The sequence below is a fragment of the Bombina bombina genome, chromosome 10, assembly GCF_027579735.1.
Source record: "Bombina bombina isolate aBomBom1 chromosome 10, aBomBom1.pri, whole genome shotgun sequence".
NCBI classification, from domain to species: domain Eukaryota; kingdom Metazoa; phylum Chordata; class Amphibia; order Anura; family Bombinatoridae; genus Bombina; species Bombina bombina.
The window spans coordinates 40,680,652-40,692,297 of NC_069508.1; the positions used below are offsets into that span (position 1 = coordinate 40,680,652).

Below are 11,646 nucleotides of genomic sequence, written 5' to 3' on the forward strand. Positions count from 1 at the left end.
ACTCCCCGTCTTCTACGAAATTTTCATCGCCGCTATCCTGAGAAACCTAGTTTGGAAACCCCTGGGGTGCTTCCTTGAAGGGGGGGAGATGTGGTATACCTTTAACTATAACCCCTCCTATTTGGTCTCCACCCTATATAAGGACTACCTGTAACACTCATTTACTGCCTGATTATTGAAGTCTTAGCTACTCTGGTGTAGCTTTCCTTATCTCAGGTCTCCTATTGCTTGCATCCTGTGCAAGGTGGTTTACTTTGTTTACTCTAGCTGCGTCTTGAATCTCTTATGCTCAAATCGTTACTTTGTCATTACCGACTTTGGATCATTCAACGGCCGGATCTACTTTTTCACCGCTACCCGGAAGTAAGCCGCATTCACACACGCTGCCTCTCCAAACACGGATCTTCCAATGCGGTAACAGAAATATCACGGTCCTCAAGGTGGTAACGTATACGAACAATGCTAAAGCCTTTAAACTTCTTACCTGCTTGTTTTTGTTACCATACTGAATTATTGGGCATCTCCTATTACCTGCAACATCCAATATGAACAAACATTGTATGTCTGTGGAATGTCTGAACTTGTAAATATTTTAGGCTGTGTGTGATTGCGTGAAGTAAGAAGAATCATTTGTTTCTACCAATTCAGATTCTGAGCTTGTCAGTATTTCTTTTTCATCTGTGGCCTCCGGTTATATATATATATCTTGAACATAAGATATATATTATATTAAATATTCCTTATATTTATTAACACTTAAGTCAGTAGTTAATATATAAATTCATCATATATTAAATGTCTCATATTGTTTAATCAGGCTACATAGAAGTTGTTTTCTGATTACTACAAAAAAGAGCAACAAGCTCTAATTTTAGAGCTAACCTTTATAACCAATGTGCAAATACTTGTTTACTTAAATACGAAGCTCAGAATACCACATATGGTCTGTCACTATAGTCTGACTCTCCCACTAACAAAGATGAATACTCCTTTGATCTGATTTTTAGCTATCGATGCACTATCTCAAACTTCACAAAGTCCCCCTTTCCTCTTTCTAACCATAATCTCTGCACCTCCTACTGCCCTCCCTTCTTCTAACCCTCACACCAAACTCCACAGGAGCATTAAGTCACTTGATCGGCAACATCTTTCAAACTCTCTCAAACATCTGCTCTCTTCCATCTCCTCCTTTTCCTGCTCTGACCAATCTATCTGTTACTATTATTCCACTCTTACAGCGGTCCTTGACTCCGCCAACCATAGCTCAAAAGTCACGCACTCATTCTCAGTCCTGGCATACTCCTCTGACATGCTACCTACATAGATGTTCCCACACTGCTGAGCGACAGAGAAAATCCTGTTCATCTTAAACTCCTACTATTCTGCCGTTAACCTCTCCAAGCAGAAGTACTTCTCTACTCTTTCTTCAAACTCAAAACATGTGTTCTCCACTTTTAATACCCTTCTCTGCCCACCCCGCCTCCTATTTCTAATTCTCTTTCAGCTCAAGATTTTGCCAACCACTTACTCTCAACACACTACCAGTCTTCAATCCCCTCACCCGATCACAAATCACTGATGTCCAAAACCCACAGATTCAGCTTTTTTTGCTCCTGCTACTGAGGAAGACGTTTCTGCCCTTATAGCCTCCTCTCACCTCACTGCCTGTCCTCTTGATCCCATCCTCTCACAACTACTGCCCTCCCTCTCTCCTCCTACTCTTACTCCTATTCTCACACATTTTTAATCTCTTCCTCAGCACTGGTATATTTATCTCATCCCTTAAAGATGCACTAATCACACCTAAATCACACCTATCCTCAAAACATCTTCTCTCGATCCATCATCCCCATCCAACAACTGCGCTATTTCCCTACTCCCCCTTGCCTCAAAACTTCTGGAAAGGCTTGTTTATCACATTTTCTCACTTTAAACTGCCTCCTTGATCCATTGCAATCTGGATTTTGTCCCCAACACTCCAAAGAAACTGCAATAATTAAAAAGGTTACTAATAACCTAATTACAGCAAAATCAAAAGGCCACTTTTCTCTGTTAATCCTTCTTGATCTGTCTGCAGCCTTTGACACTGTTGGTCCACACCTCGAATCCTTCGGCATCTGTGACACAGCCCTCTTGTGGCTCTCCTCTTACCTGTCTAACCAGACCTTTAGTGTAACCTTCTCTGGCACATCTTCTGACCCTTTACCACTTTTTGTTGGGGTACCACAAGGCTCTGCCCTTGGTCCCCTTCTCTTCTCAATTTATGCATCATCCTTCGGTTCCTTAATACAGTCCCATGGGTTTCATTACCATTTGTATGCTGATATCCAAATCTTCATCTCTGCACCAGACCTATCCCGTTCCTTACTAACTCGTGTCACTAACTGTCTTTGTAATATTTCATCCTGAATTTCCTCTCACTACCTTAAGCTAAATCTTTTTTCTTTTCCTTTTTTCCAGTAATACATCAATATGACTTGTAATATCCTACTGCTTGCTACTGAGGACCTCCCCTTCATGAAAACCATCTGATCCCCATAACCCAGATCAGTCAAATATATCGCCAATCTATTTGTAAGGATTTTGGTGAATAGTTTGTAATCTGTGTTCAACAGCAAAATAGGGTGATCGGATTCTGTGAAGAGGGGATCCCTACCTGCATTGGGAATTACACTAATTTGTTTCTGTAAACCGTCTAGAAAGGGCAACTTCCCCTGCCATTATTGAGTTAAATAAAAGTGTTAGGGGAATTCTATAAAATGTTGGCAAATGAGATTGTGGAAACCTTAATAGGCCATCAGGCCTAGATTTTTTTCCCCCCAAAGGTAACATTTTAATGGTTTTCAAGACTTCAGTTACTAAAATCGGTGCACTCAAAGATTGCAATTGATCTACCTGTATCTGGAGTAAATTAATGCACCGCCAGAAATTACGTATTTGGGCTTCATTAACTTCAGCTCGATAATATGTATTAAAGGCTATTTGGATATCTTTTTCGTTTGAGAGTATTTTCCCTTCCGCCTTGATCTCAAGAATCATATTGGGTTTCCATGTGAGCCTTGTAAGTTTTGCAAAAAATCTCCCATTTTTTCCCAAGAAATAGGCTAAATGTTAGCAAACGTGAACAAACCAAAGGTCAAAAAAACATGGGTGTTAAATGTATGCCAGATTTCAGGAAAATGAAATAACTAATGGGTAAAAGCAAGAGTCAAGAACCAACTAAGCAGACAAAATGATCAGTAGAAAGTACTCTACCCGTCCCAAAAACATATATAGGAAATTTAGATGTAGCAAACACATTTTTATTGAACAGGTTTACTAAATAGTTTTTAGCATTTGTTAACACAGAATGACCAAACATACTTACAAGGGGCATGAAACAAAACATTTATTTTAAAACAACTTTACAATTTACTTCTATTATCTAATTTGCATAATTCGTGTTATATCCTTTGTTGAAAAGCCTATCTAGGTAGGCTCAGGAGCAGCAATGCACAACTGGGAGATAGCTGCCGATTGGTGGCTAAACAAATATGCCTCATGTCATTGGCTCACTGGATATGTTCAGTTAGTGCATTGTTGTTACTTCAAGTTTACAAAGAGAATGATACAAATTTGATAACAGTAAACGGGAAAGTTGTTTAAAATTGTATGTTCTATCTCAGACTATATGTGACTAAAATCTGCATTCATGTTCATCAAAGTGAAATTAAACACTAAATAAATGCTAGAAAGAATAATGCATTCAAAGAAAACATTAGTCTGTTAACATGTAGATTTATTTTTTAAAGTTGCATTAGCTGTTTAAATATTGACAAGTCTAAAGTTTTAGTGTCTATAAAACAATGGGAGCTGCCATATTGTAACTTAGGTTTCTTTCTCTGCTGTGGCCATTTAGGGACAGTTATAAAAAAGTCACTAGAGTGTGCAGCCAATGGCTGTGTGCAATATAACAGTGTTCGGCACTTCCATTTCTAACAGGAACTGAAAAGCTATCAATATAAAATGTATCATTTTATATTATACAAAAACAAATAACCTTCACACATCGCCATACTGTAAAACGACCCTTCCTATAAGACTGTTTTATGATTAGTTTGTTTGGCATCAATGACGGTAACAAAATACAAAAAACAGCAGCTTACCTTGCTTTCTTGACAAAGCAGCTGGCGCACTTGTTGGTCTTGGCTGAGCAGTGCTATTGCCAACTTTGATTCCCTTTTTTTTCTGAAGCGCAATCTCATTGGCTTCGTTAGGAGTTTTTTTTGACAATGAACTAAAAACATATGAAGAAAGAGATTTAGACTTACCAATAGTAGTAGTAAAAAAACAAAACAAAAAAAAACACTTAAAAGTGGTGTCATATTCTATACTGGTTGAATATGGCTTTGCACCTTCTTAGAGTAGATAGAAACTTCCTTAAATTATTTAGCAATGTTAAAGGGACAGTCTACTTGAAAAACATTTTTTGTTTAAAAAGATAATCCCTTTATTATTATTTTATTATACTTTATTATACTTTATTTATGAAGCGCCAACATATTCCTCAGCGCTGTCCATGGATACAATTCATTTAAATAAAACAATACAAGACTTGTAAGAGACAGGACAACATTTACAAACACATACAGGAGGGATTGAGGGCCCAATTTCCCAGTTTTACATAAACACAGATATATTAATACACTTTTTACCTCTGTTATTACCTTGTATCTAAGACTTTGCAGACTGCCCCCTTATCTCAGCGCTCTTTACAAACTTGCATTTTAGCTACTTAGTGCTGGTTCCAGCATAACTCCACTGGAGCAAGCACAATGTTATTTATTTGGCACCTATGAACTAGTACTGTCTGGCTGTGAAAAGCCAATAAAATGCACTGAGACAAGAGGCGGTCTGCAGGGGCTTAGAAACAGGCAGCGATTTAGAGGTTATAAAGTATATTAATAAAACAATGTTGGTTGTGCAAAGCTGGGCAATGGATAGTAAAGACATTACCTATTACTTAAAACAATAAAAAAAAAAAAATCAAAAACAAAAATCAAGTAGACTGTCGATTTTTTTTTTATACAAATCAGTCTTCTCTGTACGCGTCATTTAATTTCACAAACCAGCAGAAAAAACAATCACATTCAAACAAATTAAAACTCTTTGGATGAAGTAAACACAAAATACCAAAGTGGAAAAGAACAGTGTATTCAATTATAACAAAGTGATTATAAATAAAAAAAATATATACATACAATTAGTGTACACTGTGTATATCAATACATTGTTATGGAAGGATATGTCATGTGTACAAAAAGTGGTTTGCCGGTCCATATGGATCTTTTTTTATAACTAGGCAGCTCGAGATTCTATCTAAGAACCATTGAAAGTGAAATATTGCTATTAAATAGTTGATTTGCGCAGACAGACCAGTGCTGACACTCTGTAGAGCTGTGAACCCAGCGCTGGTTATAGATGTCACAAGCCTTCGCAAAAATCTGCTACAGCAGCCAAGGTGAACGTACAATAAGTTTATACATGGCAGGATACTCGTCATATACAGGAGGTAGGTAAAAAGTTTCACAATGAAAACTCCAGACATTTCTTTCAAACCAACTGAATATCCAGGATACTCAGGTAAGTCCTTTAAAGTTCAAACACACTGAAGTAACCCTTCTCTTACTCGTGGCGGTTCTCCCTTTTTCACATCCGACGTACGTTTCTACAGAGAGTGAGTACTACTCTATCTTCACAAATAAAACATATCATAGCAATATTGCACTATGTTCTTTTTTCTTTCCATGGTTTCTGAATATAATCTCAAAATGTCTTGTTATAATGAAGATCACTGGAGACTGACAAAAAAACTTTTTGGACACATATCCTTTCATAATACTTTATATGCACAGTCTACACTAATAGTATATTTTTTTTCTGTGGATGAAGTTGTCACTCCTGAAACAAAAAGAAGGGCAAAATCCATGCAGTGAATTGTGTTCCCCTTTAATGTGTTTTAATGTCTTTTTGTGCCAGCTGCAGAGTATAAATGTTTTGGGAATGCTCCTTTAGGCTTATTTTTGCATTTACAACAGCTGGACTTGCTCACTGAAACCACCAACCATTGTTCTGAAGAACAATCCCATTCCAATGGGCTGAGCCTGCAAGAACAGGTCTACTTATTGCATCACTCTCTATACACCAAGGCCAACAACATTTTATTATGAGTGGTGGTTTTAGTGATGAAAGCCAAGTAATTCTATTGCAAGAATAAACATTAAGGAAAAATACACAGTACAGTGTCCCTTTAAGTAACGTCCTCCAAACAAAATATTTTTCAGAAGAGTAAAAATAAGCAGAGAAAAGCCACCAGCAAAATTGCCTTAAATGTCGATAACTGTAAAGAGAATCATATTCTTAGAATCAAAAAAGGCAGATGTTGCAAAACTTGACAAACCAAATACAAGTTGATGGCTGAAAATAATGGCTAAAATCTGGATAGATTGTCTCAATATCAATAACCTAGATAATTTATAGAATCTTTCATTAAAAACAAAAAAAAGAGGGTTCCTGAACTTGTAATAAACAAATTGATAAACCTATATCAACACCATGCTTAACCTTTTAACGCCGTTATGCCGTTCTATTCCGTCATAATTACACTGGGCTTTAGTGCCGTTCTGACGAAATAGAATGCCATAACCGTTGGCTGTCCTAAAGCCAACAGCGCTTCCATTATGTGATCGCGGTCTGGAGGGCACGCCCTAGCGTCACAGGGGACCCCCCCCGACCCGATCCCATCATTGAAATCTCGCAATCGCGTGCACGATTGCAGGATTTCAATTTGTTTACATCGGAACGTTGTTCCGATGTAGACAAAATTAACCCGGTCATCAAAGGGTTTAGAAACACCCATTGGCAAACAAAAAAAATTAATGTTTAAGAGGTGTCTGCTAATGCATATTACAATCTCTCCCACAATACATTATAACATTCAGTGTCTGTTCTGTTTATTCTACTTACAATGCCTAGTACTGTCGAATGCTCACCAATTATGATTCTACCCAGATCAAATGATGAACTGTATATGGCGGCATTGCCAACCAATCTAATGTATTTACAATGTATTACTTGTAACCTCTGCACACACTTGTAACCTCTGGTTTGTAAGTAAAGGTGTACTCAATATGGATGGGGCTTTGCATTGTAAAAATGTGCTTTTTCTATCTTATTTATACATCTTCTATAGAAGAAGCTTCCGACTCAGGACCCACTATCGGAGGTATCCCTAAAAAAATACATAACTTCTCAAAAAAAACTAAACTGGCAAAGGCTTAGCGTACACATGCGGATGTGAACAGTCAGAAGAGAATAACTAGAGAAGCAGGAGGAGGTATAAACTGGAATTACTGCTGGAGGCTGAACGGCTCAGAATGCTGTGTAAGCCGATTCCGGGCGGCATACGTGAATGTCACACAGCTGGAGAGGAATTACAAATCATGAAAATGCTCCATCACTTCACTAAAGCAGAAAATCGCTGCCAATACTATGCAGGACTTATGTACAGAAAAACCTAAAAATATTGCACCAAATACATTAAATAGACACAGGTACATTTAATAAAAACACAGTGACAAACACATATATAAGGAACGCAAAACACAAAACAACAAATATAACTGAGTAAATTATGCAAGGTCTTGGTGAAAATATTCTAACTAAGATTATTAAAATAGAACCCTGATTACTGTAACCCAAAGGGCCCCAAAACAATATAAACCCGAAATACATCAAGGCTGGACTCAAAGCAGGACCAGGCAGCTGATAAGCAGAATGCAATAAAACCGAATCAAAACAAAAATATCACAGGTTAAGATCCAGCAAACAAATGCGCTGGAACACACCCTACATATAGCCAATGTGCTGCTATCAGGTTTAAGCTGTCCTGGTGGGTAACCTGAAAATGATGACCCCAGGGAGTATGGCCACAGCACATAGCCAGAACTTTGTCATTTTGAGTCTACAAAGGGGATCACAATGTTCTTTATTCTGGAGCAGAGCTGCAATCCACACTATGTAACTCAAGATATATAGAAACCAAAAAACACCAATAGAATACAGAGAGGGAGCGTATACTGAAAAGCAGGGCACCTTAAAGAGATCTGGCAGCTTTCTACTAACTCCAAGAAAGCACATAGCTATATACCCACACATAGTGAATGTGCACCATGCATGTATGTCATTTTAAAGAGGACAAACTATAAGTACATTTGTTAAAAGTGGCAGTCTGCTCCAGATTTCTTTATTGTTTAAAAAGATAGATAATTAGGTTATTACTCGTTCCCCAGTTTTGCATAGCCAACACTGTTATATTAATACACTTTTTAGCTCTGTGATTATCTTGTAGCTAAGCCTCGGCAGACTGCCCCCTTATCTCAGTTCCTTTGACAGGCTTGCATTTTAGCCAATTTGTGCCCTCTCATAAATAAATCTACAGGAGTGAGCAATGTTATCTATATGGCACACAACTAGCAGTTTAACTGTGAAAAACTGTCAAAATACACTGAGATAAAAGGCGGCCTTCAAGGGATTAGAACGTAGCATATCAGCTTACCTAGGTTTAGCTTTCAACAAAGAATACCAAGAGTACAAAACAAATTGGATGATAAAAGTAAATTAGAAAGTTGTTTAAAATTGCATGCCCTATCTGAATCATGAAAGTTTAATTTCGACTTCACTGTCCCTTTAACATTGCATTCATATTTGCTGGATTAAAATAAATAAATAGCATTATAAAAGGTTTACACTTAATAAAGAGTGTATACAAAGCAATCTTAAAATGAACAGCAGCTTAGTTAAAAAACACTTTGTTAATCAGATAAGATGGTAAAATAAATATTTTAATGGGGTAAAATAAAAACTGGGAACTAAAATAGCATAAGACAGCATTGTTTCAGGAGGAAAACGTAAGAAAATAGATCTGAGACTCAATAGATATATATATTTATTTTTTAGACATACCTGTTTGTTTCGCCATGACTCTCAGTATCGTTAACTTTTCTTTTGATAGAAGCACCATTCGCCAACTTTATTGTAGGTTTTATTTTCGTAGCTACAAAGTGAAGACATTTTAAAGTGGAAAATACATTGATTAAAATAAATGAATGTAGTAATATTTATATAGCTATGGATGTGTAATAAATGCGCACATCAGTTAAGGAGGCAAGACGAAATTGGGCTGTGGGCTAAGCTTTGTGTAGTACATATGTCATACAAAGATGTATCTGTTGTATATTCTGGTCACAAAAACCTTCAAGGCAAGGACAAGGCAAAAAATTGATGTGCTGCTCAAAGTTCTATTTGTTGTGGAATCAGCACCAACACAAGTCTATGATTTAGCAGCAAGCCAAACCTATGATTTAGCAGCAAGCCAACCCTATGATTCAGCATCAAGTCAACTCTATGTGGCCGATTTATCATGTCGGGCGGACATGATCCGATGAGTGGATCATGTCCGCCCGACAACGCTGAATGCCAACAGCATACGCTGTCAGCATTTAGCATTGCACAAGCATTTCTGGTGAACTGCTTGTGCAATTCCGCCCCCTGCAGATTCGCGGCCAATCAGAGGCGGAGGACCAGTTAAGGAGCAGTGGTCTTAAAGGGACAGTAAACCTAAAATATGAGGTTATATAATTCTGCACATAGTGCAGAATTATATAACATTATATTAGTGTTATCGTTATTAAACCTTATATTCCCTTTTAATTTTTTTAAAATATGCCAGTTTTTCAGACCTGCTCTCTGTACTCTGCTGAGCGGGTCTGTTTTTATTCCACAGCGCATCGGACCAGCTGTAAAGTCACACCCCGGCCTGACCGCGCCATAACACTGTCTGACAGCGGGAGCGAGCTGCACTTAGTGTTATGGCGCGGTCGGGCCGGGCTGTGACTATACAGCTGGCCCGATGCGCTGTGGAATAAAAACAGACCCACTCAGCAAAGTACAGAGAGCGGGTCTGAAAAACTGGCATATTTTAAAAAAATTAAAAGAGAATATAAGGTTTAATAACGATAACACTATGTGCAGAATTATATAACATTATATTTTAGGTTTACTGTCCCTTTAAGACCGCTGCTTCTTAACTGTCGTTTCCAGCGAAACAGCTGCATTGGGGCTGATTGACTGCTTGGTAAATCGGCCCCTATGAATCAACACCAAACACAAAGCTATGAATCAGCCCCAAGCTAAGTCTTTTGAATCATCACCAAACTATATAGTATCTTCAGTACTATATTATAAACATTGCTGCACACACAATTGCCATATATTGATCAAGCCACGTGCATACGCCTGAGCAGATCTTAATTCATTCAAAATTAAAGACTGCACTGCTGACAGTTTAAATTACATGTACACTCACTTTGATTTTTATGTATAGTTTAAAATATTTTCACTCCTACATGTCACTCTGTATTAAAATGCACTACCCAAAATGCTGCATGCAGCTGAATTCCGCTATTTTTGGTGCCAGATTTATTCATGTGAACGAACAACACACATGATCTGTGCAAATATGAAATGCCCATGCTTACTACCCAACATCATATTATGGTAATGGAAATTGTGGACTACATATACACAACGCCTCACTATACTGCAAAACAAAACACGAAAAAAAAGTACTTACCCACCCCTTGCTCGACAGAACTGTCCGCACTCTTTTTTCCCGTTAAACCATTTTGGGGAGAACAATTTGTAGAGCTAGGCCTCTCATCTGAAGTTGCATCATGGTTCTGTTCAAAAGATTTATTTGAATTTGCAGTTCCCTCGTGGGAGTTACATTTCATGCTTGGTGCTGGACTTTTTGACGTAGAAGCAGGTTCTTTAGTAGTTTTCTTTAATGTTTTTACCTTTGTTTGTGAGTGAGAAGTCCCGTTAGTGGTTGCTTTGGGTCTAGCTCCCCCAAGTCCAGGTGAGGCATTTTTTGCCGGATCTCCTTTGGCTGAGCAACTTTCAAGCTTTGTAGAACCATTACATTCTGGCTTTGTTTTCACAATGGTTTTTGGCTTGGTGACAACTATTTTCTCTGAAGGTTTTGTCAATGGTTTCTTACCATCTTTGACTTTTACATCATCTTCTTTTCCCTTTCCAGAAGAATGTCTAGTTACACTTGTATGTCCTGAAGCACCCAACGAATCCGATTTCATCTTCTTTTGATTACCCAAATCACACTCTGAACCAACCCTATTTGCAGTAGAGTGAGAGGTTTCCTTTAATTCTCCTGTTTTAAATCTGTTCTGCTAAAAAAAAATCAAAAAAAAAAAAAAAAAAAAATCAGTCTATTTATAAATGTGCGCACTGAACAGTCTTGCAAAGCGGTTAAACACATGGTTAATGTTCATCAGTAGATTAGCCACGAAGATGGCCAATTGACAGCTGCACGTGTATGTCTTGCCTAATTGGCTCACTGGATATGTCCCATTCAGGAGTGGCAATACTTTGCTGCTCCTCAGAAGACTAACCCACTGAAAAGGGTTAAGAGGACATGAAACCCACACTTGTTTCATGATTTAGAAAGAGAATGCAATTTTAAACAACTTTTCAATTTACTTCTCTTAACTAATTTGCTTCATTCTCTTGATATCCTTTGTTGAAAAGCAT

The 11,646-nt window shown here is 37.7% G+C and overlaps 1 protein-coding gene across 2 annotated transcripts in view; it reads right to left on the minus strand.

Moving 5' to 3' along the window:
- The window catches only part of BTBD8 (BTB domain containing 8), a 161,638-nt gene that overhangs the window by 23,309 nt on the left and 126,683 nt on the right, over positions 1-11,646 (minus strand). Inside the window, exons 15-17 of one of the 2 annotated variants that reach the window (XM_053694007.1) lie at positions 10,673-11,282; positions 9,004-9,094; positions 4,146-4,276 (exon numbers count right to left, since the gene is read on the minus strand). In XM_053694007.1, coding sequence (XP_053549982.1) covers positions 4,146-4,276; positions 9,004-9,094; positions 10,673-11,282 — 832 coding nt within the window. Of the gene's footprint in view, positions 1-4,145; positions 4,277-9,003; positions 9,095-10,672; positions 11,286-11,646 lie in introns of both variants that reach the window. The other variant, XM_053694004.1, reaches the window with a different exon arrangement.